The 25846-nt window shown below is 62.2% G+C and overlaps 2 protein-coding genes across 2 annotated transcripts; one reads left to right on the top strand and one right to left on the bottom strand.

Annotated features, from left to right (window-relative positions):
* The first annotated feature begins 12880 nt into the window (after positions 1–12880).
* On the top strand, positions 12881–16666 carry Nags (N-acetylglutamate synthase). The gene is made up of 7 exons (XM_004859254.4): positions 12881–13317; positions 13466–13740; positions 13817–14030; positions 14104–14284; positions 14858–15029; positions 15113–15295; positions 16226–16666. The coding sequence occupies exons 1-7, from the start codon at positions 12925–12927 to the stop codon at positions 16377–16379; spliced, it is 1572 nt and encodes a 523-aa protein (XP_004859311.2). The 5' UTR covers positions 12881–12924; the 3' UTR covers positions 16380–16666.
* Positions 16667–17885: 1219 nt separating this feature from the next.
* Positions 17886–22970, bottom strand: Tmem101 (transmembrane protein 101). The gene is made up of 4 exons (XM_004859250.3): positions 22788–22970; positions 22427–22607; positions 21598–21744; positions 17886–21003 (listed from the first exon to the last, which is right to left on the bottom strand). The coding sequence occupies exons 1-4, from the start codon at positions 22922–22924 to the stop codon at positions 20695–20697; spliced, it is 774 nt and encodes a 257-aa protein (XP_004859307.1). The 5' UTR covers positions 22925–22970; the 3' UTR covers positions 17886–20694.
* Between the last annotated feature and the right edge of the window lie 2876 nt (positions 22971–25846).

The raw sequence follows: 25846 nt of genomic DNA on the forward strand, positions 1-25846 counted from the left end.
ACACCCCACCCTAACACCCACCAGCCATTCTAGGGAGAGCCTCCTGTCTCGGCCTGCAAGTTCTCCCCGGCCGGGGCTGCTGGGGCAGAGCCTCGAGTCCTAGGCGTGCAGCTGGGGAGAGGAGGTGTGAGCTGTGCCTGTGCCCGTGTCTCCGGGAGCTGTCGAGTCACTGACGCATGGGCGCCAGTTAAGATCGGGCGTGGCGGCCAAGACAGACCCCACTGTGCTTATTTCTCTCCTTCCACACATTCTTGGGACAGTGGCCCGGAGCGCAGGGTGCGCTGGCCTAGGGGAGCAGAGGCCACAGATGCTGCAGCCCTGTCCTGCTGGCCACCATGGCCCCAAGGCCCCCACGGCCCCAGGGAAGTTCCTGGGGTTCTGCCGAGACAGCTACTGACAGTCTCGGCCACAGGGGCAGCCCCAGCCAGCCTCACCAGAGCAGCGGCTGTGGTGGCCTCCGCTTGGCCCCTCGGTGGCCCTGCCTGCGCGTGCTCCCTCTGTTTGGGGGCCTTTTGGCCCCTTGAACTCTTGGCCGGGCCGGCAACACGAACAAGTCCACTGCTGCCTTGGTCCCACTGTCCTGCCTGGGGCGCAGGCCCCGCTCGGCTCCACCCTGACTGTGGTCCCCATGCCCTGATCCTCCACGCCTGGAGCTCTATGTCCCCACCGCTCCCTCCTGGCGTCCCCAGGACCCTCAGCCTCGTCACAGAGCTGCATGGCCACCACCGAGCTGAATGACATCTCCCTGCCCTGCAGCTGAGTTCCTGCCTGTGGATGCCAGCAATGGCTGCAAAGCATGGCAAGTCCTCTTGGGGACCTTGTCCCCTTCCATGACCCCAAAGGCAGGCCAACACAGGTGAAAATGCGCTTCTTTGAGCTTTACTGAGGTCTGACATGATACTGCACGGAGTTAAAGGAATGATGTGATGACTTACACGCGTGTGTACTGGGACACGTGCAGCACTGGGTCACTGGCACAGCCCTGCCTGGTGTCCCATCTGGAGCAGTCACCTGCGTGGGGCTGGGTCTGTGCACCGTGGGTGTCAGCTTCCTCTGCAGCCCCTCCGGCCTGCGTTTCTGGCCTGGAGCTGGGGTGCCGTGGACTGCACCTCCGGACACCAGGAGCCTCTCACCTCTCACCCCAACCCGTGTGTGTCAGGAGTCTCGTCCTAGTGACGGGACCGTGGCCAACACAAGCCCCGCTCTACAGAGGGGGCAGCTGAGGCAGCCAAGTCAGAGCCAGCCCTGGCGTGCTCCCCTGACTCTCCAGGTCCCCAGCTCTGTGCCCCCGACTGAGTTGGAGACCTTGGCTTTGCTCCCAGATGCAGGTCCCTCGGAGGACTCAGGAGCAGGTGAGGGCTGAGGACCACAGCAGGCCCAGGGCCAGTGGTTCGGACACAGGGCTTGGCCCCACGTGTGTTTCCCCCGGAGTCTGAGGGTGGCCGGAGTCTCCGTGTGGGAGGAAGGCGTTCAGCGAGGGTCACAGGCATCGGCACGTCGGTGACATGTGGTGGCAGTGGCTCCATCCTCCCCTCCCCTTCCCTCCCCGGACAAAGTAGGGGTGTCTGCCCCCCTCTGAGGCCCGGCGCCTGAGGCCACGTCTGCCAGGGAGATGAACACACCCAGCTCCTCGGTGTCTGTCCAGCGAGGTTTTCACTCTCACACACACACACACACACACACACTCACACACACGTCTCTCGCTCCTTGCCCACTGCTGCCCAGACCTTCCCGGAAAGGTGACAGTGCAGGCAAATGGCAGGAAGTCTCGGGGCGAGGACCAGAGCCCCCGGAGCAGGAACGGCACATAAGGGCACCTGTCCCGCCCGGCCTGTGTCTGTCGCCCTGGCTCTGGATGCTGCGGCACTTCCCCGCTTCCCCTGCAGACCCCTGTGGTCCCAGACACCCCTCCTGACGGCGGGGAGCCGTGCCCCATCCATGCCTGCCGTGGACCCCGTAACCAGGACTCAGGGACCCCATGCTGCCCATGGCCATTTCCCCCTGAGGGCCTGCTCCATTCCTCCTGAGACCCCACAGCTAACAGGAGGGTGGAGGACAGCCCTTCCCAGAGGGGCTGTCCCGGCGGCCACCCCAGGGAGACGAGGTGACATCAGGCCCAGTGCCACTCCCAGTGCCGTCGCCTTGGGGCTGCTGGTCCACACCACCCACTTGGGACAGGAGCCCGGGGGGCCACTCATAAGGCTGTGACTGTGTGGGGCCCCACTGAGAGCTTCCAGGGCCCAGGACGCCACAGACTGCCGGGCAAGAGGCACAGCAGATGGGGACAAAGCCAGTCTAGTGTCCCTACGGAGGCAAGGCCTCATCTTCCCCCAGGGCACCCCCACCCTGGGCACCAGAGAGCCCCAACTCGGGCGGCACCAGGATGAGGAGGGCAGGCTCCGGAGAAGATGGAGGAGCAGCAGAGCGGGAAGGGCCTTGAACTCATGGTGATCCTCCTGCCTCAGCCTCTTGAGTGCTGGGATGACAGGTGTGCACCACCACGCCTGGTTTAAAACCAGTTTTTTGAAAAGCTATTATCAGGCCAGAGATTGAGCTCAGTGGCGCCTGCCGGGCAAGCACAAGGTCCTGAGTTCAACCCCCAGTACCCAGCAAAAGAAAGCTATTATCTGTGAGGCCTGGGAAGACTCCTGGGAGGCGGTGGCCTTCCCCAAAGGGCCTGTGAGCCCAGCTTCCTGTGCGGGCGGCACCCGACAGCACAGGGGACGTCTGGCTGCTGCTGGAGGTGTGGGCTCCACCAGGTCTGTGGCTGTCAGGCCACACTCGAGCTCGGGCCCAGGCTCCCGTGCAAACGGAAGGGGCCAGGCAGAGCTTCCGAGGGTCCTGCTAGAAGCGGGGCCGGGCCAAGGACCTCGGGCCCCTGGGGGTGGGCAGCTCCAGAGCCAGACAAAGCCCACTGGAGCCTCGGGAGCAGGGGTGATGGCACACACCTGTCCTCCCAGCGCCTTGGGAGGCTGAGGACGGCGAGTCTGAGCCCTGCCTGGCCACTTCCTGAGGCCCTTCTAAAACTATACTTAAAAAATAAAAGGGCTAAGCACGCAGCGCAGTGCGAAGGCCCTGGGTTCAATCCCCACTACTGCAAAAAATGAAAACAACCCTGCCTCAGCCGCTCACGGGGCAGCTGTGGCCTGAGCAGTTATTTCCTCCCGAGCCCCATCTTGTGATCCGAGGGAAGTGGACAGTAAATGGCCAGGCTGGGTGACGAGCAGAGGGACGGGCGGCGCCAGCACCTGTGACATTTACTGCTCGCTGTAAAGAGGCCGCAGGTCGCAGCGTGTGTGCAGTGTCCCTTCCGCCCCAGGGCTTCGCTGGGGCCGTCTCCCGCTCACAGCAAGGGGCCGCGTGCTCCGCCAGGCTGGGCAGTGGCTTTTTCTTCTTCATCACCTACGGTACCTTCTAGTTTTCTGCAGCAGACAGATCTTACTTTTTTTAATAGAGGAAAGAGAAGAAAGAAATAGAACCAAAAACTGAGCCCGGTGGGACCAGGCCACCACCCCTCACTGACCGAGCCCTCGGCCACTTTACACTCGGCACGTCAGTCATCCCAGGTCTTGGGAGGCTGAGGCGGGAGGACTGCTGAGGGTTCAAGGCCAGCCTGGGCTGCAGAATGAGACCCTGTCTCAAAAAACAGGGATGTGGGGGCCACACCCGCCCCATGCCTCAGCCCCAGCGGCTCCACCCCTGCCCGCCTCGCCTCCCACCCCAAGCTGGGTCCCCTCTGGTGCTGACCTGCCACTCTGTGCCGCCCGCCCACCGGGTTCTGCCTGCGCCCACAGCTCACAGGGGACCCAGCCGGCCCCACTCCCACCCTGCCCCGCGCGCCCTGTGGCAACCGCAAGAGCGGTGACGCAGCCCCTGTCACCCGTGGGGCCACAGCAAGAAAACAGGAAAATGACTGAGGACAGCGGGGCCTCGGGGGGCTCCCTGCCACCTGGAGCTGTGGTCCCCAAGCTGCCCATGTCCCTGCCAGCCCTGTCCCCACCTCCCCGGCCCTCGGCACAGTTCTGGGCCCCTTGGCCGCCCTGCTGAGTCCCTGGGAGCGCTGTCTGGAGACCCCCTGCCGCGTCACCCGCACGACACCAGGTGAGAGGGACAGGTGAGCGGCCCTCACCCCGCACATGAGGAGAGGGCTGGGCCTGGTGGCACACCTTGTCACCCCAGCACTCGGAGGCTGAGGCAGGAGGATCACCAAGAGTTCAAGCCCAGCCTGAGGTACATTTCGAGGCCCTGAATGAAAACACAAAAACAGCAATAGAAACCACTGCATTTGTGAGATTCATGAATGTCTCTGTGTGCAGCTAGCGCTTGTTCATTTTCATCCCTGTATAGTATTTATTTCTCCCTCTCGCTGCTGAGGGCAGAGAAGCTGCCTGTGAGGTTCAGCGTGGCTCCCCGTGGCCACGCGCTCAGCGAAGGTTGCACTTAGGCCTCAGCAGCCTGAGTGGGGTCCCTCAAAGCCGCCCCAAAGGCTCCACGGCAGCCACTCCTGGTGTGGGCGACGCCCCAGCCAGCGCGAGGCCCTGAGCTGGCACAGCCTCGGGTGCCACCTCTTCCCCTGGTGCAGTGTCTCCCACACTGCTGAGTGCCCTGTGCATTTCTGTGAATTGGGGCTCCCCTGCTGACCCAGGCCCGGCGAGAACACTGCAGCCCACGTGCCCTGCCTATGGCAGGAGCCAAGCCTGGAGATCCGATGGTCTTGTGCAGTGCACAACTTAAACACTCGTACTTCGCAGACTCCTTCAGGCAGGAGTCAGGCCAACCCGGGGGAGGAGTGCAGCCAAGGCTGTTGTGGAAGTCGGGGTACTGGGGGGAAACAAAAACCGGATCTGGGCAGGTGGCAGGAACACATGAGCTGGGAAAGTCTCTAATGCCTACGGATATCAGCAAGTCCTGTGCCCTGTGCCCCAGGACAGGGCTGTGTCCCCGGCCTGGGGTGGAAGGGGGCTGCTCACGGCCCCCACCTCCGCGACCCTCAGCCAGGCGTCCTGGCCCCTGTGGGGAGTCGCGCCCCCCACCCCACTGGCCTGCTCGCCCTGTTTACACAGCTGAGTCTGCCTGTGTACCCAGCGCCACCTCCGCAAACAGCCGGGCATCCGGCTGGGCAGCGTGGACGAACCGGGTGGGGCCAGGACCCCCACACGCGCCCACGGGGAGGGGCGGCCCCAGCAGAGCCCGCCCCACGCCAGCCGCCACCCGGCGCCCATCACTGACCCCTTCCGGCCATGGCGCAGTTAGGTCGGTGGAGGCGGAGGTCTTACCTTCGGAAGGCCAAGCCCTCTACACATCAAACCAGATGCCAAAAACGTTATGAATCTGACTACTGTCGATTTAGCACCTCTTGGCATAATGTTAAAGGCAAAATGAACCAGCAGGCCTCAAAAGAACCTCCATAGAAACCCATGGGCATTAGCTCTAGAATCCAGGAAGGTGCTGCCACTTAGCCAGGTAAGGCCACTCAGTGACTCAGCTAAAAGCATTTATTCCATCTCACTGTTAATCAAAGTAGTTCCAATTAAAACAAAGAGCTACTGTTTTTTCTTTTCTTTTTGAACCGGGGATCGAACTCGGGTCCTTGCACTTGCAAGGCAGGCGACGGAACCACTGGGCTACATCCCTGGCCCGAGTTACTGTTTTTTAACTACAGAATTACAGGCAGAGGCGGGCATGGTGGTCCACTCCTATGGGGCCAGCATTCAGGAGGCTGAGGCAGGAGGCTCACTACAATGAGGCCAGCCTGGGCTACACACCAAGGCCCTGCCTGAAAAGAGAAAAAGCACAATTTAAAAATTACAGGCAAAGATTTTTAAAACAAGAACGCCCCGTGCTGCCAGGCTGAGGTGAGGCCCCTCAAATGCCACCCACAAGGCCACCGGGCCTTGCAGGAGGCTGGTTTAGGGCAATGTGTACCACCCTGCCGCCCAGGAACCCCCTGCCCAGTCCTGGGGGTGACTGCAGGGGTGCTTTATCTGCGAGCTACACCCCTGGCCCTTTTTATTTTGAGACTTGGTCTCGCTAAGTCACTGGGTCTCCCAGGCTGGCCTGGACTTGTAACCCTCCTGCCTCAGCCTCCGGGGCAACTGGGACCAAGGGTCTGCAGCACCACTGTGCTCGGCTGGGGTCTCCACTTTTGCAACCTGTGGGGTTTATCCACAGCCAGGCCCTGGGCCCTCTTCCAGCATGAGTAACAGCCGTACACATGCGCGTGCACGCACACATGCACAGGCAAACAGCACCGGTGTGCAAATGTCCGACGCAGCGCACTCAGGATGTGAGCCCTTAATGGAGCTATTAAACCGCACCGCTGAGTGGGGTTAAACGACGCGGAAAGAGCCGGAAGGATGCAGCGAGGGAGCAGCTGGACCGAGGCCGGAAGGTGGAAGGCACCCCCTGCAACCTGGCGGGCGTGGGGAGCTGTGGGCACGTCCTTCACACAGACGCCCTCACATACTGACCTCTTGTTCGGTCAGAGTGCTTGTCCAGTTTTCTGGAGATTTTACACGTCGCGCCGTGAATATCTACCCCCGCGTGGGGACCGGTGATGACGGCCGGTGCAATGGCAGCTGCTCAGCTGCGAACACCCTCTGCCAGGCAGACAGGTGCCCGGGAGCCCCGTCCAGCTGAGTGGTCGCACAGAGGGAGCAGCGGGGCTGGGGCAGCGGGCTGGAGAGTCAGGAGTAGACAGGTGCGGGGGCAAGATGGCGAAGTGGCGACGCCCACGGCCCCGCCCGCACCGAGGTCTGGTCTCAGCCTCGAATGTGGGACAGACGTGGGGACAGCAGCCTCAGCCGGCTGACCTGGAAAGCAAGTCCAGAAAAAGGCGAGAAGCGCTGCTACCCACCGAGAAGGGGAAACCGGGAGAGCAACCGCAAGTGCACAGCGGCACAGTCGTGTTGGGTTCTGCAAAACAAGGTGTGAAAAAGTTTAGAGAAAGCAGGCCAGACATAAATACGTCGGTTTGGCTTATCCAATTTTCGACATTTTCAGTAATTTTCCTGAACTAGTTTCATAACTTAAAAATTTTTATTGAAGCCAGGTATGATGGTGCATGGCAAATCCCAGAACTCTGAGAGGCCCAGGCAGGAGGCTCACAGCCTCCAAAAAGGGGGTGAGGGCTGGGGTGCGGCTCAGCGCAAAGGCCTGGGTGCTGGGTTCACTCCCCACGCTGCAAATGACAATGGTAATAACAACAACAAATCCTTTTCTGACAAAAATACTAAGTACCCCTGCAGTGGCCGGCAGTCCCTCTCTGCCCAGGACCTGTGCCTACCTTCCAAGTGCCCAGTGTCCCTAACCACTCCCTGCTTCATCCTGCCTCGGCCTCCTGCACACTCACAGGACAGGCTGCAGCACTGCACCCCACACCGGAGAACGGGGCTTCCCTTACTGAGAAGCAGGGTGCAGGGACCCCACAGGGGAGGGGATCAGCCGCCCGGAACCCCAGCCTGGGTCCCGAGAGTGACGAGATCCCTGCACCCCACCCCCAAAGCCTCCCACTGGGCCCCCCAGCATCCTCTGGCTCTGGGCCCAGGCCGCAGCGCCCCCTGGTGGCCGCCACCAGCTGGTGCGACACAGACCCTAGGACACGTGGCTCTGCGGCCACGTGGACCGAGCCCTGGGAGCGGAGCTGCAGCACGGGGTGTGAGGTTTCCGCAGCACCCCAACAGCACCTTTGTAACGGGGCCTTGGAGCTGCAGGTGTCTGCAAGGCACCTTTTTCTCTTCCTTTTTTTGGTTTTGGGGGTGGAACCCAGCACCCTTTTTATTTTCTATTTAAGACACTAAATTGCCCGAATTTGCAATCCTCCTGCCTCAGCCTTCCCCGTGCTGGGCCTGCAGCCCCTGCCCACCCCGGCTGCTTCTCCTTCACCCCCACTCCCCACACCGCCTGGGCCTGTGGGTCAGGCCTGCCGGCCTCACTGCTCACCCTGGGCCTTGCCGGCGCCCCACGAGGTCTCACCGTGACAGGATGGGATGTCCCGGCAGGAGGGTCCCCGGGAGGCACAGGGACTCCCCGCCTCTGCCCCCCTACCTGCCTGAGCCGCACTAGGGTCACCCAGGTGGGCAGCCCAGCCACTGGAGTCCTGGGGAGACTCAGCTTCCAGGGCATGGAGTGCCGGAGCAGTGGGCCAGGTGGGCCTCGTCCGGCTTCTCCTTGGGTCTTTTGTTTTGTTGAGACAGGATCTGGCTCTGTAGCCCAGGTTGGCCTCAAATTCATGACGACCTTCCTGCCTCAGCCTCCGGGGTACAGGGTTACAGGCGTGCAGCACCACACCCGGCTTTGGATTCGGCCTGACCCACAGCACACAGCCATGAGCCACCTTCTCCAGACAGCGTCCTGCACACACACCGCCCTGGAAGTCACCGTGGCTCTGCCAAACCCGGCCCTGGGTTCGGACCACTCCGGGGGGCTCTCTGCAGTTTCCCCGCTGCCGGCCAGGAGGACGCCCAGGTCTGGACCAGCGCCCATGGGAAGCCCGGGCGGCACCCTTTGTCCCGCGATCCAAGACCAGGACGAAACAGAGTCCTGGGGGTCACAAGCCCCACGGATGTCCACAGCCACACGCGTCCCCTGGCCCTGGCCACACGGGTCTGCGTCCTTGTAACTTCCTGCCTGGTGAAAACGGGGGAAAGCCAGCGCCCTGTGTCCCAGGGTGAGGCAGCCCTGTCCCCTGCTGCTGCCCATCTCACTGGCCTCGAAGCCAGGGAGCAGGCGGGCGGCGGGCGCCCCCTGCTGGCCAGGACTTGGGCTCACCGAGCACTGGGGCTTGGCCCTGCCTGCTGGGCCTGGAAGCCCCCAGGCTCCTCCACACCTGGTGCCCGCGTTTGTGGAGCATTTAAGGTTTCAACCACTTACACCTTGGGGGGAAACACGCCCTGGAGAAAGAAGCAGTTTGCATTGTATCAGACGGGGAATTTGCACGGACGGGAGCTCCGCGAATCTTTTTGAGTTTGAAAATATCCGAGCCAAGCAACCAGGCCTGGTGGTGCATGGCTTCATCCCAGCACCCGGAAGGCTGAGGCAGGAGGGCCACAAAGTGGAGGCCAGAACAGCCAACTCAGCAAGACCTTGTCTCAAAAATAAGTAAATGAATTCATGAAAAATACATCTTCAGTGGATGCTGGGAAATGGAAGAAAGTGTTCAAATGGGAAGGGAAACAAGGGAGGAGGGAGAGAGGAAGGGACAAAAAAAAGTGAAAACAAGGAAAAAATGGAAACAAAGCTTTTGTACATAGGGAGGGAGGGGAATTGAGGAGGGGATGGGAGAAAATAAAGTAAATAAATCAAAAGATTAAAGAAACTTCGTCAATCCCCCGTACTGGGAAAAATCAAACCCCACATCTTCCAGCCCCCGGGTCGCTTCCTTCCCTTCCTCCCGCCGTCTGCGGAGGGCAGCAGGCCCGGCCGGGCCAGCACAGTCCAGGGAGCCCAGGGGCCACCCGAGAGCCTGGGCAGAGGCAGGGTTGACCCAGCCACCGGGCCCTGTGGCCCCGTCCTGCAGCTGCTTCCCGGGACCGCAGGGTGGTGGCTCCTCGGCCCTGGACACCCGGATTTCAAGGCAGGAACAGTAGGGGGCCCCATGCCAGGGCACTGCATGTGTGCGTACTCTGAGCCACGCGTGTACTCTGCGTGTGTGTGCGCCACGCCGCGGGAGACACGGGCAGGCCCAGGTCGAGGGCTGCGGCTGTGACCAGAGTCCCCCATGGGAGACGACTCACGCAAGGGAGGCTGGTGAGGTGGCCACCCGTGTCATCCCAGCACTCTGGGAGGCTGAGGCAAGAGGACTGCACACTCCTCGAGGCCAGACCGGGAAACTTAGTAACTTATCAAGACCCTGTGTCAAAATTTAAAATTTTAAGAAAGGGGCTGGGGGTGCAGGTCAGTGCAAGGGCCCTGGGTTCAGTCCCCAGCACCACACACAAAAAGCAGGGCCAGAGAGGTAGCTCAGCACTGCAGTGCTGCCTGGCAAGTGCAAGGCCCTGAATTCGATTCCCAGAACCAACAAGTCGCCCCACTGCGCAGGGGTGCAGAGCCCAACCAGGGCAGGCGGGGGTGGGGAGGGAGACCCTGGAGGAGGCCTGGAGGGTGGGAGCCCTGCACCGGGACACCCACGGGGCCTGAGCACTGGGCCGAGTCCCTGACCTGAGACGTTACCCAGGCCGCGGGGAGGGCAGCGGGTGGAGGAGGAAGGGCCTTCGGGGGGACACTGCTGTTTCCAAGTCCGGAGCCAATGTCTGGGAATGGGGAGCAGCCCAAGCCTCCGCGTGGAGTTGGGGTGCGGGGTCGCCGGGGTTTGACCCTGTGCAGAAATCACTGCATTTCAGTGCTTGGGGTCTGGGTTTGGGGTGTTTCCCCTTGGCGTGGGGGGTTTTGTGTGGTTGTTTTGGGGTCCTGGGGTGCCCTACCACTCAGCTACATCCCCAGCCCTTTTCCTTATTTATATCAGTTTCATCTTTTTAGGATAGGGTCTCACTATGTAGCCCAGGCTGGCCTGGAACTTGTGATCCTCCTGTCTCAGCCTCCTGAGTGCTGGGATTGTAGGGCTGAGGCAGGGCAGGGACCAGCTCTCGGGCACTCGGGCTGAGTGTCTGCACTGCAGGTAGAGCACAGACCTCGTGCAGACTCAGGGCTTCGGACATCGTTTCCAAGAGCTGTTTGGGGGACGAGGAGGGGAGAATCCGCTGTCCCGGGGCGAGGGCTTGCAGCGCAGCCACCCCTGCCCACTGCCCAGTGCAGGCTCGCAACAGGGTGCTGGCTGGTGCCCTGTGTGCCTGACACTAGCCACCCAGAGCACAGGCAGAGGCTCAAGGCGCGGTGACTGGAGTTGCAGTGACACCTGGGGCATGGGCTCTCGGTGCCCTCTGTCCTGTGTCCCCCTGTGACCATTGCTGGCCACCTCTGGAAGCTGCGGTGTGTGAGGGTTGCAGCTCCTGGCCTGGGGTGTCAGCCCAGGTCCCGGTCACAGGGTCATGGCCAGCACCTGCACTCAGGGCTGCACAGGGTGTGGCGGCACCTGGGGTGGGCGGGGTGGGACTCTGCTCTGAACCCCAGGCAGTGAGAAGCCAGTCGGGATCCCGGACACGCCCAGTGGGCTGACTGGACAGCGGAGCAACCGGCGTCCAAGGGGAGAGGGCCGGGAGCAGGGCCCAGGGAGCCGGCCACCTCTGTGGACAGCAGGGGCCCCAGCCCAGCCTGGCTGGCCTCCCTGTGGCAGACCTAGCGACCCGCCCTCCATGGGCCTGGAGTTAATCATTCACAGGGACCCGGGTCCCATTGGCTCCTGGGGCCACAGCCCTCTGGACGAGGCCCAGCGAGGCAGGAGGCCTGGCCCAGGGGAGCATGGGCACTCAGGGCTCCCGTGTGACCCAGGGATAGAGGGGCCAGGGAGGTGGGCGGGCTGCTGGAGGCCCGGGATGGGCTCCAAGGAAGAGGACCCGGGGTGGAAACTGCCACAGCCCAGAGCAGGGAACCCACCCGGCATGGGAGGCAGTGCCCCAGGGGACAGGGCCAGGCCCTCCAGCCAAGGCCGAGGTTCCCAGGGAGGAAGCTGAGGGGGTGGAGCAGGGCACAGAGCAGCGCCCCTCTGTGCCAGGGCCCCACGGGGACAGTGCACAGGGACCGCACACCCACCCAGCGTCCGCGGGCCACTTAACCAACTCGCTCATTAATTCCCACTTTGGTGCTGGGGACGGCACCCAGGCCTGGCACCCTCAAAGCCCTGTCAGCCGCCAAGTTACCCAGCCGCCAGCGCTCGGGCCACCTCTGCTCACATGGGTGGAGCTCCAAGCCCAGGCTGGGGACCCGGGAGGCGAGGTGTGGCCCCACATGGCAGGCCTCGGGGTCACCTCTGCTGAAGGCAGAGGCCCAGGCCAGGCACTGGGCATGGACCGAGCACAGGGAGGGGGCAGGGTGCTGTTGGGAGCCCGAGCTGCCCACGTCCCTCCTGAGCCCTGCTCCAAAGCAGGACCTGGCAGGACCAGGCCACCGGCCCTCGCCTACTTCCAGGTCTGTTTCCTCATCTGAAAAAGGGGGACGGACCACAGCCTCCCCACCAGGAGTCACCACGGGGATGACAAGTGCACCTGGAAAGTGCTCGCCCAGCCTGGCAGCGCGCGGTCTCGGGAGTTGGGGAGACCTCCCTCCTCGGCCCTGGGGTGGCCACGCTGGGCCCTCTGGGGTCCTCCCCTTCAGGGGCTCTCCCCTTCAGGGGCTCTCCCCTGCTCTAGCCAGTGCCAGTGGCCTTGCTGTCGGTCCTAACACGCCTCTGGTGCAAGGGTATACAGTACACATCGGTAAAGCCAGGTACAGGGGACTCGCAGTCACTCCGGCACCGTGGGAGGCTGAAGCAGGATCGAAAGTTCCGGCCCAGCCTGAGGAAATCAGTAATTTAGCAAGACCCTGTCTCAAAATAAAATAAAAACAGGAGAGGGGGCCTGGGCATGTAGCCCAGGGTTAAGGCCCTGCGTTCAGTCCCCAACAGGGAAGGGCTTGGGTGGCGGGAGATGTTTAGGGAACCTCAGTACTGGTGGGACAGCCCCGCAGAGGTGAGCCCAGGGATGTAGCGTGTCACCTCGACCTGAACTCAAGCACCAGGACGACCTGTCCACACCCCGAAGCCAGCTAACCCCACTGCTCCCTTACATCCTCCAGCCCTTCCTGCCACCCAGCCCCGCAGCGGATGTAACCGCTCAGCCGCCACCACTCGAGACCTCTTGACCCCGGGCCATGGGTCGTGGCTGCCCGCGGGGGGGGGGGGGGAACGACGCGGGGACGCCCCGCCCCGCCTGTGGCCGGATCCTCCAATGCGCATTGGCCCCGCCCTGGGTCCGGCCCCGCCCCACCGTCAGTTAAGACCCCCTGGCTGCTCCGCGGACTCACGAACACGCGTGGGAGCAGCGGTCGGTCACCATGGCGACGACGTTGGCGGCCATGGCCCTGCGGGGCGCGGTTGGCCCGAGGCTGCGGAGCCCCCGAGACGCACGCAGGCTGAGCGGCAGCGCGCGGCGGGGAGCGGCGGGGGCCACGAGCCCTGGGCGAAGGCTTAGCACGGCGAGGGCGTGCACGCGGACCCCGCGGGAGGAGCCCGAGGCCCCGGAGGAGCGCGCGCCGCTGCGCCCTACTCGCCCGCCGCTGCAGTCGCCCGAGGACCCCGCGGCGCCCCCCGCCGGCCGCTCGCTGGTGCAGCGCGACATCCAGGCCTTCCTGAGCCAGTGTGGGGCCAGCCCAGGGGAGGCGCGCCAGTGGCTCTCGCGCTTCCAGAGGAGCCACCCCGCAGGCGACCGGCCCTTCGCAGTCATCGAGGTGTGCGGCCGGCCCAAGGGGGCGGGAGGAGGAGGAGGCCGCGCCACTCCTGCCCCAGGCACCGTGGTCCAAGGTCGCGGGGCGGGCGGGGCAGGCGGGCAAAGGGCGCGGCGGGCGCGGAAAGCCCTGACCGTGTGCCCCCGCACAGGTGGAGGGCGCGGTGCTCGGCTGCGCGCGCGCCGTGTCCAGCCTGGCCTTCGCGCTGGCCTTCCTGCAGCGCATGGACATGCGGCCGCTCGTGGTACTGGGGCTGCCGGCGCCCACGGCGCCCTCGGGCTGCCTGTCCTTCTGGGACGCCAAGGCGCAGCTGGCGCGCAGCTGCAAGGCGCTGGCGGACGCGCTGCGGGACAACGCGGCTGCTGCAGTGCCCTTCTTCGGCGGCGGCTCGGTGCTGAGTGCGGCCGAGCCAGCCCCGCATGCCAGGTGAGTCCCGCGCATGCCAGGTGAGTCCCGCGGCTGCCCGCCCCGCCCCGCCTCACAGCCCCGCCCCGTCCCGCAGCTACGGCGGCCTCGTGGCGGTGGAGACCGACCTGCTGCGGTGGTGCCTGGAGGCGGGCAGCATCCCGATCCTGTGCCCCGTGGGCGAGACGGCCGCGCGCCGCGCCGTGCTGCTCGACTCGCTGGAGGTGGCGGCTGCGCTGGCCAAGGCTCTGCAGCCCACGAAGACCATCTTCCTGAACGCGCAGGGCGGGCTGCGCGACGCAAGCCAGCAGGTCTGTCCCGGTCCCTTGCGCGGCCACCCCGGGGCCCGCCTGCCCGCTCACCGCCCCGCCCCGCCCCGCGCAGGTGCTGAGCAACGTGAACCTGCCGGCCGACCTGGACCTGGTGAGCAGCGCCGAGTGGGCCAGCCCGCGCGAGCGGCGCCAGGTGCGGCTCATCGTGGACGTGCTCAGCCGCCTGCCACACCACTGCTCCGCGGTGGTCACCGCTGCGACCACGCTGCTCACGGAGCTCTTCAGCAACAAGGGTGAGGGCGGGGCCGGCGAGACGGGGGCGGGGCTGTAGGTGGGCGTGGTAAGCGTGTGGGCGGGACGTGGGGAGGTAGGCGGAGCCACGGTGGGCGGCCCGAGCTGGTGGGCGAGGCCCGAGGCAGGTGGGAGGAACTATCGACGGGCGCGGAAGGGGAGTCAAAGCGGGTGGAAGGAGGTTGGGGCCAGGGATTTAGCTCAGTGGTTTTGCCGCCTGCTGCCCAAGAGCAAGGACCCGAGTTCGATCCCCGGTACCAAAAAAAAAAAAAAAAAAAAAAAAAAAGGGGATGGGCGGGACTTGGAGGGGCGGGACGGGCGGAAGTTGGGCTCGCGGGTGGGGGGGAGGGGAGGGGAGGGGAGGGGAGGGGCGGGGCGATATCTCTTGGGGCGGGGCCAAGGCACTCGGTGGCCAGGCCTGGTGACAACTGCCTGAGGTCGCACCTCCGCGAGTGCCGTCTGGGCAGATTCTGCAGGCCCCAAGTTGCACAGTCCGCGAGGGTGCCCATCCCCCGGCCCGCCTCGATCCCCCACCGGCCGTGAGCCCCACGCCACCCACCCTCCCGCCACTGCAGGCTCCGGGACCCTGTTCCAGAACGCCGAGCGGATGCTGCGCGTGCGCAGCCTGGACAGCCTAGACCAGGCCCGGCTGGTGACCCTGGTCAACGCCAGCTTCGGCAAGAGGCTCCGCGACGACTACTTGGAGTCGCTGCGCCGGCGGCTGCACTCGGTCTACGTCTCGGAGGGGTGAGGGGCGGGGCCGGGACGTGGGGTGGGCAGGGGCGGGGCCAGGCGGCCGCAGCCTGACAGGCCCCGCCCTGTGTGCCCAGGTACAACACCGCCGCCATCCTGACGGTGGAGCCGGTGCTGGGCGGCACGCCCTACCTGGACAAGTTCGTGGTGAGCGCCAGCCGCCAGGGCCAGGGCTCCGGCGAGATGCTGTGGGAGTGCCTGCGGCGGGACCTGCAGACGCTGTTCTGGCGCTCGCGGGTCACCAACCCCATCAACCCCTGGTAGGCCGGAGGCGGGCTTCCTCTTGGTCACTGGTGTGCCTCGGGGTCCTCCCGTGGTCAGTGGCAGCCAGTGTGGCACCCCCCAGCCCCGGGATCCAGAGAAACCCTAACTCTCTGGCTCCTTTATGATATTTTAATATTTTTTGGTTTTTTGAGACAGGGTCTCCCTACATAGCCCAGGTTGGTCTCTAACTCATGGCCATCCTCCTGCCTCAGCCTCCCGAGTGCTGGGATGCCAGGTGTGGACCACTGTGCCTGGTTCTCTCTGGCTCTTTTCAGCCTCAGTTGCCAAGCTCCTGCCCCCAGGCCTACCGCACCTCCCTTTGAACACCTTTGGACCCTTTCTTTCGGGAACTAAATCCTCACCACTGCCCTGCGGATTCTAGGAAATTACCAGGAAGCCAGGCACAGTGGCCTATATCCGTAATCCCAGCTGCTCTGGGAGGCTGAGGCAGGTTTCCAAGTTCAAGCCCAGCCTGAGCAATTAAGTGACTTGAGGAGACCCTTTTTAAAAATTAAAAAAAAAAAATTTAAAAGGGCTCAGGCCAGACATGGTGGTGCACACCTCTAATCCCAGCACTCAGCAGGCTGAGGCAAGATCACCCCAAGTTTGAGGCCAGGCTGAACTGCAAAGCAAGACCCTGTCTCAAAACACAAAAGCAAAAGAGGGCTGAGGATGCAGCTTGTTGCAAAAGCCCAGGGTTCAAAACAAAACAAAACAAGGGCTGGGGATTTAGCTCAGTGGTTCCAGCGCCTCCCTCGAAACCATAAGGTCCCGAGTTTGATTCCTGGTACCAAAAAAATAAAACCCCAGAACAAGCCTAGTACCCTCCTGCCCCCGGGCCCTGCGATGAGGGTGCAACAGCAGGGAGGGCGGGCCTCTCTGGTGCCTGGCTCACGGGCCCTGCTCTAAGCCAGCCCCTCCCCCAGGTACTTCAAGCACAGCGACGGCAGCTTCTCCAACAAGCAATGGATTTTCTTCTGGTTCGGCCTGGCCGACATCCGGGAGTCCTACGAACTGGTCAACCACGCCAAGGGGCTGCCGGACTCCTTCTGCAAGCCAGCCTCGGACCCGGGCAGCTGACCTCGCCGGCCCATGGGCCTCTGACCGAGGCCAGGCTGGACCAGAAACCACAGTGCCCTGTGGAGCTTGCTGGCTGAGCCCCACCAAGAGAGCCGGAAGTGGGACAAGCCCAGGAGTGCCCGACCAAGGCCCGGCCTGCACCCCGGCCTGGCCAGCATCAGAGGCCTGAGCTGGACGTGGCCAGTTTGCCCAGAGCACCTCCTCCCTGCTGCCCACCCCCCACTTTCAATCCCGGGGTCTTGCAGTCTCACAGGACGCTTTGATTAAAGCACAATCCCTGCCTGACAGCGCCTGTGTGAGGGGAGGTCACAGCAGCCCTCTGGGACCTAGAGGGCATGGAGGGCTGAAGAGATGGAAGGGATAGCCCAGGGATGGTGGCCACCTCCTCCCGGGGTGTCCTCCTGCCTTGTACATCCCAGCCCCTCCTCCAGGTAGGCTCAGAGCCAGGCCCTGACACCACGGGCTCCTCTTTTACCTGCAGGAGCCCAGCAAAGCCAGGAATAGGTAGTTTTGGCTTAAACCCCAGCATGGATGTTGTCCCCAGCCAGCTGGAGCCTGTGTTCCGTGCAAGACTAGTGCTCAGTGGGCAGGAGGCCAGAGTTTCCAGTTAACTCTGTGGGGACATGGTACTGGGAACTGAACCCAGGAAACGCCAAGTTACACTCGACTTTTTTTTTGGTACCGGGGATCGAACTCAGGACCTTGCACTTGCAAGGCAGGCAGCGGAACCACTGAGCTAAATTCCTGGGCCCCCAGGCTTTTTATTTTGAGATACGGTCTCATTAAGCTGCTCTGGCTGGTCTTGAATTTGCCATCCTCCTGCCTCAGCCTCCCAAGTAGCTTGTGTTACAGGCGTGCACCAGCATGCCTGGGTCATTTGACATCTCTCAGCCCTCATGGCGGGCAAGGTGCTGTGCTGTTCACCAGGACAAGCAGGGACGCGGGCAGCTAAGGGGCCACTGTGGCACAGTAGGGGCAATGAAGGGGCCAAGGCTGAGAGCAGTCTGTTCTCCCTCTGGCCTGGGGACGCCAAGGCCCAGCACAGCCTTCTGGAGCCTTGCTTCCTCTAATGTGAAACCCTGGTTCCAGCACACCTCTGTCCTCTCACTAGATGCCTTCTAAGAGCTGTGCTGGGAGGGCAAGGACTGAGGGAGAACCACAAAGACCACCATGAGGACTCGGAGGCTTGGGCTGGGCTTTGCAGCCCAAGCTGAGGATCAAACTCTGCGCCTCTGCACTCCCGGGTCAGGACTGCCCTGCAGCAGCATCCAGCCCAGGCCTGGAGATTCTTTGAAAGAGCCAGAGGGCTGTGGGGACTCAGAGAGGTAAACGATCACGGTGGCCCGAGGTGGGGGCTTCCAGGAAACCCAACATGAAGCTGGGTGTGACAGCTCATGCCTGTCATCCTAGCACCTGGAGGCTGAGGCAGGAGAATCGCTGGTAATTGAAGTCAGCCTGGAATACATGGTGAGACCTAGTCACAAAACCAAAACAAAACTCCCAACGTCAACTCAACAAATGTCTCTGGTGTTTATTTCAGAGGAGTGTGTAGTCTGGTGTGCAGGAGTCCCTGCAGGTGGCAGCGGAAGGGACGCCAGCCACCCGAGCCCAGGCCGGCTTGTACAGTGCTGAGTGCGGGCTGTGCCTGCCACTCGTGCCTAGGGGCCTGATTCACATGTTGACACGCACAGCAAGGAGGCTGAGGCAGGAGGATCACAAGTCTAAGCACAACTTAGACAGCTCAGCAAGACCCTGTCTCAAAATAAAAAGCAGAAAGGGCTGGAGATGCAGCTCAGTGCTGAAGCACCCATATTCAATACCACATTCAAACAAAAAAACTGGTGCAAATAGGACTTTTTCACATTTACTCACTTCGGGGTCTGTCTTAGTCACTCTCTCCTTGCTGGGACAAAATACCCACACTTGCAACTTAAAGGGTTTGTCTTGGTCACATTTCAGTCCATGGTCAGCCAGCTGCAAGGCAGGACGGCTTGGCACAGAGGCCTGGCAGAGGAGCTGGGAAGGGGAGGCAGATGAAGCCTTCCAGGTCACATCCCAGTGACCACCTCTTCTGACCAGACCTCTCCTCCTCATAGCAAGTCAGCTGTCAGGAGCCCCTGTATTCCAATCGCCTTTCAACCCACATGCATGGGGAGACATCCAGATATAAGACATGGACATTCAGCCCCCACCTCCCAGGACTCATGTGCATCTCATTATGCAAAATGCACTCAGTCTGTCTAAGAGTTGCCAAAGTCCCAGCAGTTCCAGCATTGCTGAAAAGTCTGAGTTCAAAGTCTCCTATAAGACTTAAGGCAAACTCTTAGCTGTGAACCCCTAGAAAATGCAAAGCAAATTCAACACTGCCCACATACAAACGCACCAGGTAAACATTCCCACTCCAAAAGGGACCAAAGCAAGACTGAAACCCAGCAGGGCAAACATTAAATCCCATAGCTCAGTGCCCTGCACCAGAGGCACGTTGTGGCAAGATGTGGACTCCAGGGGGCTTGGGCAGCCCCACCTGTAGGGCACTGCTGGTGACAGGCTGTAACCCTCCCGGGCCAAGTGTTTACTCTTGCAGCTTCCCTCAGGTAATCCAGGTTCCTGGCTTTTCCACTGCACTTTTGGCTTTACACTTACATCCCAAGCTGCTCTCTCAGGGACACATGGCCTGGCCTCCCAGGCCTCCTGAATTCTGGGTGGAAGCCTTCCTGACCCTACAACTTTTGCATTCTGCAAAACCAACATGTAGATAGTGCCAGGGCCTGCTTCCTGCTTGAGCAGTAGCCAGGCCCTCCTGAATGGCAGCTGCAGAGGCCTGAGTACCTGGATGGCTGAGCAAGGTGAGCTGAATCCCCAGGAACCAACTCCCTAGGCAGGTCCTCTGAGCATGGTGCTGTGGGATGCTCTTCTGAGTCTTACAGCCTTGCATCCCCGAGCCTGCGGGAGTGGGGGGAGGGTCTTGCTGATTCCTGATGTGCCCTCAAGCCATTTTCCCCATTGTTCTGATCCAAAATACTTGGCTTCTTTTGAATGCTTATCTTTTCAGCAACCAGTCTCTCCTCTGCTCCAACTTTACAGGAAGTGCTTTTCTGGTGAAAATCAAAACCTTTAAAATCACTCAGTTGTGCCATTTTCTCTTGGTTCTTCATACAGATCTGGCTGAAAGGCACCAACAGTACCGAATGCCGCTGAAATGCTGGGTTGCCTTGAGATTTTCCTCTGCCAGATTAGTCTGCCGTGCTTAGTCTTCTGGTCTCAGAACCGGAGTATAATGTACACAAAGCTTTCTGCCAGAGAAATGAACATGGCCTGGAGTCCATGCCAGTGACTCCATGTCCAACTGAACAGGCCCTAATTGAGTTTGGTCTTTATGGTCTGCCTTTTTATCAACATTCTGATAAAATGCTTGTTTGGGTTTTGTTTGTTTGAGACAAGGGCTCACTCTGTAGTTCAGGCTGGCCTTGAATGAACGGGCAATGATACTCCTGCCTCAGCCTCCCAAGTGCTGGGATTACAGGTGTGCTCTACCATGCCTGACTAGCATTCTGTTTTCTGAGCTCCAACCAGAGCCTCCCATCAAGCTCAGCTCACAGGATTCTAGGGCTGCTTCTCCAGCCAGCATCTCTAAACCTTTCCAGACTTCTCCAGTGAACCAGCTCCAAAGGCTTCTGAACCACGTGGTCAGCTAGCATCAAAGCTAGGACCCCATTCCTGGTACCAAAACCTGTCTTACTTTCCTTGTTGCTGGGACCAAATACCAGATACCCACAACTTAAGTGAGGTTTATTTTGACTCCATTTCAGCCCACAGTCAGCTGGCTCCAAAGCAGGATGGCTTGGCAGAGGGGCCTGGCAGAGGAAAAGCTGCTCACCTCACAACAACCAAGAAGAGAGAGATGAACCCCCCGGGCCTTACCCCAAGTGACCACCTCCTCTCCCCACCTGACCCCACCTCCAACAGCAAGTCGGCTGTAAGCCCCATAACCCGTCTCCTTCCAAACACACAAGGCTTTGGGGGCTGCTGCAGATCTACACCACAACTGGATCTGTCTCCCTTCCCCTGTCCCCATCCAGGACCTGCACCCCCAGGCCTCAGTTTTCACAAACAGGAACAAGCCCGTGAGGCATCAGTGTCAGGGCTCCCAGCCCACAAGGGCCAACCCATGAATTTGGGGCCGAGATCTGCCTCATACTATGAAAGGAAAAAAACAAAATTAAAAAAAAAAACCCACAAAGACCCAACAGAAAGAAGTAAAATCAACAGCAGTGGAGCGGCGAGGTGGAAGGCAGGGCGCCCCACACTACAGGACTCAGCCATCAGTGGCCAGGATGATGGCGGCCCCAAAGATGCCCATGTTCTCCCCAAGGAGCTTCATCTGGTTCCAGAACTCCACCCGCACTGTGTGGTGCCAGTAGGTGACGTTGCCATCGATGAGCAGCATGACTGGGGGCAGCAGCACAGCCAGGATCTGGGCAGCCAGGGCCACGTAGTAGCCAGACAGGAAGGCCAGAGCCAGGACACCATAGAGCAGGAAGAACAGCTGGACCATGAGCTCGCCTCCAGGAAGACAGTTCAGATATGCCAGCCGGTCCTCCTCACTGTGCTGCAGCGAGTATGCCTGGGGACACACCATCATGACACTCAACTCCAAAGCCCTCCTCAGAAGGGGGCTCCCTGAAAGCTGGGACCCCACACTCCAGGGCCCAGGTGGTGCGGCTCTCTACCTCCCCTCCTCTCCACAGGGCTTCTCAAGGAAAGAAGTGTGTCTCACAGACCTCGGGGCCTTGCACGCTGAGCTAGAGCTCTGTCAGTGCCTGGGAACGGAGCCGAGGCCAAGTGCTGGGGCCTGCCCGTCCTCAACCTCCTGACTGCCCAGCGTCAGAGACCCCAGTAGCTCTAGGTAGCAGGCCCAGCTGGGGCCTATACCCCACTACCCCTCCCTTCTGCCCCCTCTCCCAGTCCTCAGGAGGCTGGACTCCACGAGAACCACCCACCTCGCTCTCCTGGCCTTCCGGATTGGAACCACTTCTCTACCTGGTGACAAGAATGTGGGCAGAAGGGACTGTCTGGCCCCTGGAGGGCCCTGAGGCCCAGGGCAGCCCTTGGGAGTCAGGTCGCCCGTAACTGGGTACAAGGCCTTGTGCTGCCTGCCTTCCTGTGTTCTGTGTTCACCGCCCGGCAGCCACCCCCAGCCAGCAGAACCCCAACCTACCACACAGATGAGGTAGATGCCCAGGAAGACTTGGCCGGTGGACTGCAGAGAACGGCTGCGGGGTTTGCGGCGGTACAGCTCCCCCGCACCGCTGGCCAGCACCAGGAAGCCACCAATGATAGCTAGAGTTCGAGAGTACATGCGGACCTAGGGCCAGGGCAAGGGACCCAGTCAGGAGCCACAGCCACACTTCTCCTGGGTCTCTGCATCCCGCATCATGAACCTTCTTACCATTTCCAAATGTGAGGGCAGGTACAGCTGAGACACATAATTCTTTTTTACAGAAGTGGAAACTGAGGCCCAGAGGGGTTAGAAAATTGTCCGTGGTCCTACAGAAAGTAAGTGACACCACACAGTGCCGCCTTCCCCACTACAGGCCTGGAGGCTGAGCCCTGTGTTCTCTGTTCCATTTGAGCAACAGCCTCCGAACTCCCTGTGCTGTCCCTGCCGCACACGCACACTGAGGTCCCCTAAGGGACTCCGGTCCTGCCCCTGCGGGGAGTGGCTTTGCCCCACAGACCCTCGACCCTGGACCCTGGACCCTGGGCCTGGCAGACTCCAGCCGTTGCAGGCCTAAGCTACACTCAGGTTCCTTACACTTTACACAGTCAGGTGGGTGGACCAGGTCCAACCCAGGGTCCCACTGTGTGGGGCCGGGATTGCTCACGGCTAAGGGGTCCTGGACCCAGGTGGCTTACGTTCTGTCCCCCACACTCCTGCGCGTGACCTGGGGCGGTCTGTTCCCACTTCCGGGCCTCAGGCTGCACACGCGGGGGAGCCTGGCGCGGCCCGCTTGCACGGGGGTCCGCCGGCTGGGCGACCTGCTCACCTTCAGCCAGTGCCCGTAGTGGACGTGGCCGCCCACACAGGCGGCGTAGGTGCTCACGCCCAGCTGCAGCGCGGCACCCAGCGCGAACCAGCGCCGCTTGACGCCGAAGGACATGAAGCTGGCGCACAGCACGGCGGCGCCCATGTCGAAGTACAGGTAGGGCACGGGGATGTCGGGCTTCCTGCGGGTAAGAGCGCGCCTGAGCCGGAGCCCGAGGAACAGAGGCGCGCCACCCCGGTTCCCGCCACGTCCCACCCCGGGACCGAGACCCGCGGCCTGCGCTGTCGGCCTCGGAACCAGCGCCCGCAGCACCGGGCCGGCGGCCCGCCCCCCGCCGGACAGCGGCTGCGCAGGCGCTCACCGGCGCGCCTCGGCCCTCTCGGCATACAGCATGAGCTGACTGAAGCAGCCCCAGAACGGGCAGCGTGTGAGCAGCACCGAGCCTAGCTGCATAAGCAGCTGCAGCAGCCAGCGTCTGGAACCGATCTTCGACGCCATCTTGGGAAAGGGCAGTCCGCTACGGCCTCACTCCGGACTGCCAGACCGCCGCAGGGATGCGACGCGAAACTTCCGGCCCCCTGTGGGGTGTTCCCCGCCCCACGTCCGTCCGGGAGCACACCTCTAGTTCTTTCGTTCCGGTACAGAAGCCTTCCCCTCTGTCAGTGTAGATTCCCGCCCGTTTTGTACCTGCAGAACTGAAAAGTGCCCTGGAGGAGGGAGCGGTGAGGTCAGAGCGCCATGTCCTGGGTCGCACTCTGACGGACGAAGGCTGGCTCCAACCCACGCTCCAAGCCTGTGACAGGCACCGCGCCCAGACTGACTCACCTGTGGAGGGGTGACAGCTCCTCAGGGACCTGCTGGGAAGGGTGGCCATGGCAGCACTGGCTATGGCACGCAGCCCCAGACAGGCCTTTCATTTCGTTCCTCCCCCCCCCCCATCCGGGTACTACAGCTCGAACCCAGGGCCTTCCCACTTAGCTGCGTCCCCAGCCCTATTCTATTTTTTATTCTGAGATGGTCTCCCTAAGTCACTAAATGTGCCCAAACTGGACTGGAATTTCCAGTCCTCCTGCCTCAGCCTCCCAAGTCCTGGGATGACAGGCCTGTGCCACTGCGCCCCGCTTCTATTTGTGGCTCTTACTAATGGCTGTCTTCTGCCACTAGTCTGCGAGCTCCCTGAGGACAAATACATTGGCGACTGTTTTAGCCGTGGGGCAGCATGCAGGGTGCCCAGGACACGCGTGCTCCACAGACAGACAGGTGGATGAAAGGCCGTGTTGCTGTCCAGTCTGTGGTTGGTGCTTGGTAAATATCTGTTAATAAAGGGGCAAAAGTGTGGGGCTCCCTGGGTCCTCAGGAAGGGGCATCCACCTTGGAAACTGAAACTAAGTCTGCCGGGGCCTTGCAGTTCAGTTCCCATCCCTAGTAGGGGCCATGAGAATGAGGCCCCTCGAGCCAGCCAGAGGCAGACAGTTAGACTCAGGATGAAGTTGGTGACTCAGGAGGAAGTGATACAGGGCCAAGTACACGCAAAGAACAAGGGGGCTGTGTAGGGCCTGGGGTCTCTAGCAAGCAGAGAGAGGCTAGGTTGAAGGTTACCTTGCCTGCTCTGCCACAGACAGCAGGAGACTTCTCACGGTGACAGGTGTGGTGCACTTTCCGGCCAGGGTTACTCTTCCGGTCTCCTCCCTCAGCCCTGATCAGATGGAACAGAGGCACAGCCCTCAGGTGCTGAGGAGCAGGACCGGCCTAGGCTCCCTCCTGGTCTGACCCCAAGGCGGGTGGCCACCCTATCACCATGTCTTTCAGCTCATCTCCACAGCAGAGGCCCATCAGGGAGGGAAGGCATCCTGGGACCCACCCACCTGCCCACTGCTCCGGATGGGTCCTTCTCAGCCTCCTGTTCCCTCTGCCCCAGGCCAGGCCAAATCCTGGCTTTCTGGTTGAACAGATGAGGCACAGGGCAGGGCCAGAACGAGCTTCCCTCCTCCTGTCCTCCAGCCCCCTGACTCCCTGGAGGGCTCCCGGTTCCGCTCCACCCCAGCCCGCCGGCTCAGCTGCAGCCTGGAAGACCCACTGCCCTTCACAGCCTGCGCAGTTGTTGGCCTGGGCCAGGGGAGCTGGGCCTCCAGATCTCACAGCCCTGGGGAGCCTCGGGGCTGGCGGCTGCTGGCACCGTGTGCCCACGCGAGGGTGCCCAGTGTCTGCAAGACCTGCTGGCCGAGGCTGTTTCCAGCCGGAAAGAGAATTCCCAGGCCACTGCAACACCCATGGTGACACGGGGCTCCAGCCTCCCTGTCCACAGGCTTTGGGTGCAGGGATGGGGAACAGTGGGGTCCAGGCACGGGCAAAAGCCAGCTGTCACAGAGCCCCACAGCTCCAGGGGTTACAGGCCGTCTCCAGGGGCCTGATGGAGCCAGGCAGCAGTGGCCGCGATGACCATGCCCAGCTCCAGGGCCAGACTGAGCCTGAGGGGCCCCATAGCCTCCCTGGGCACAGCTGGGCAGGGCACGGCACTGGGCCTGCTGTGCAGATGCCAGGGAGATGGATGCTGCCAGCACAAGGGGAAGGGGGCCGGCCGGTGGGGTGGAGCAGGGCAGCACCAGGGACCCGAGGACGTGGGCGCCTGCCTGGGCTCCTGGCCTGGGACCTGCACATACGCGGAAGCCGGTGCCATTCAGGGGCCTCAGTGAGCACCTGGTCCCAACATGGCCTCGGCCTGTCCTCATCCCCCACGGAAACTCTACCTTCTCCTGCCCTGGGGGGACAGGACCCAGCCCTCAGGGCGGCAGAGGGATGGCTCCAGGGCCACCCAGTGCTGAACTGGGGACGCAGACGACTGCGAAGTCCTTGCAGCCCAGAGGCCCTCCCTGGCCCTTCAGGCCCTGCCGTGTCCTGCGACAGGCTGGGGCCCAGGTGGGTAGACGCCGCCGCCTGTGACCGAGTCTCAGCATGCGTGAAGAGGCTCTGCTGTCCTTCCTGGCCTCCGCTGACCAGGGGCCAAGTCACCCCTTCAAGGAGTGCCCACTTTGGGAGCCCGATGTGGCGCTCCCGGACAGGCCGAAGCTGGCACTTCCAGCCTCTGCTTAGAGATGGGGCTGGCGTTACAGGTGAGGCGCCCGGAAAGACAGGCGGCTTGGTGGGGCAAAGGTGCAGCTCGGGTGTGGCCTGTGTGGTGGGCGGAGCCCCTGGCCCACCTCCGGCTTGTGGCCTTGGGACATGCCCGGCAGAGCCCACCTGGGCCGCTCGGCAGGACCCTGTCTGGGAGCACCTGTGGCAGGGATGGCTTTTCGGCCGCCCTGGGGGCCACACACCGCAGACTGTCCGGAGGCCTCGGCCACTTGGGCTCGAGCATCCTCCAGAGCAGCAGGCAGGAGCATCTCCCAGCGGGGCCGGGGTCCCCTAGCAGCAGCTGCAGGT

The sequence above is a fragment of the Heterocephalus glaber genome, unplaced genomic scaffold (assembly GCF_053883595.1).
Source record: "Heterocephalus glaber isolate CG9 unplaced genomic scaffold, H.glaber_assembly_v1.0 deba00001773, whole genome shotgun sequence".
Lineage (NCBI taxonomy): Eukaryota > Metazoa > Chordata > Mammalia > Rodentia > Bathyergidae > Heterocephalus > Heterocephalus glaber.

Bases quoted from the DNA above. Each gene is read 5' to 3' on its own strand.
- Tmem101 (XM_004859250.3), bottom strand. From the start codon at position 22,924: ATGGCGTCGAAGATCGGTTCCAGACGCTGGCTGCTGCAGCTGCTTATG. The intron at 22,608-22,787 runs GTGAGCGCCTGC...TCTTACCCGCAG, and splicing joins GAGAGGGCCGAGGCGCGCCG to GAAGCCCGACATCCCCGTGC. The intron at 21,745-22,426 runs GTGAGCAGGTCG...CCCTGGCCCTAG, and splicing joins ACTACGGGCACTGGCTGAAG to GTCCGCATGTACTCTCGAAC.
- Nags (XM_004859254.4), top strand. From the start codon at position 12,925: ATGGCGACGACGTTGGCGGCCATGGCCCTGCGGGGCGCGGTTGGCCCG. The intron at 14,031-14,103 runs GTCTGTCCCGGT...CGCCCCGCGCAG, and splicing joins TGCGCGACGCAAGCCAGCAG to GTGCTGAGCAACGTGAACCT. The intron at 15,030-15,112 runs GTGAGGGGCGGG...CTGTGTGCCCAG, and splicing joins TCGGTCTACGTCTCGGAGGG to GTACAACACCGCCGCCATCC.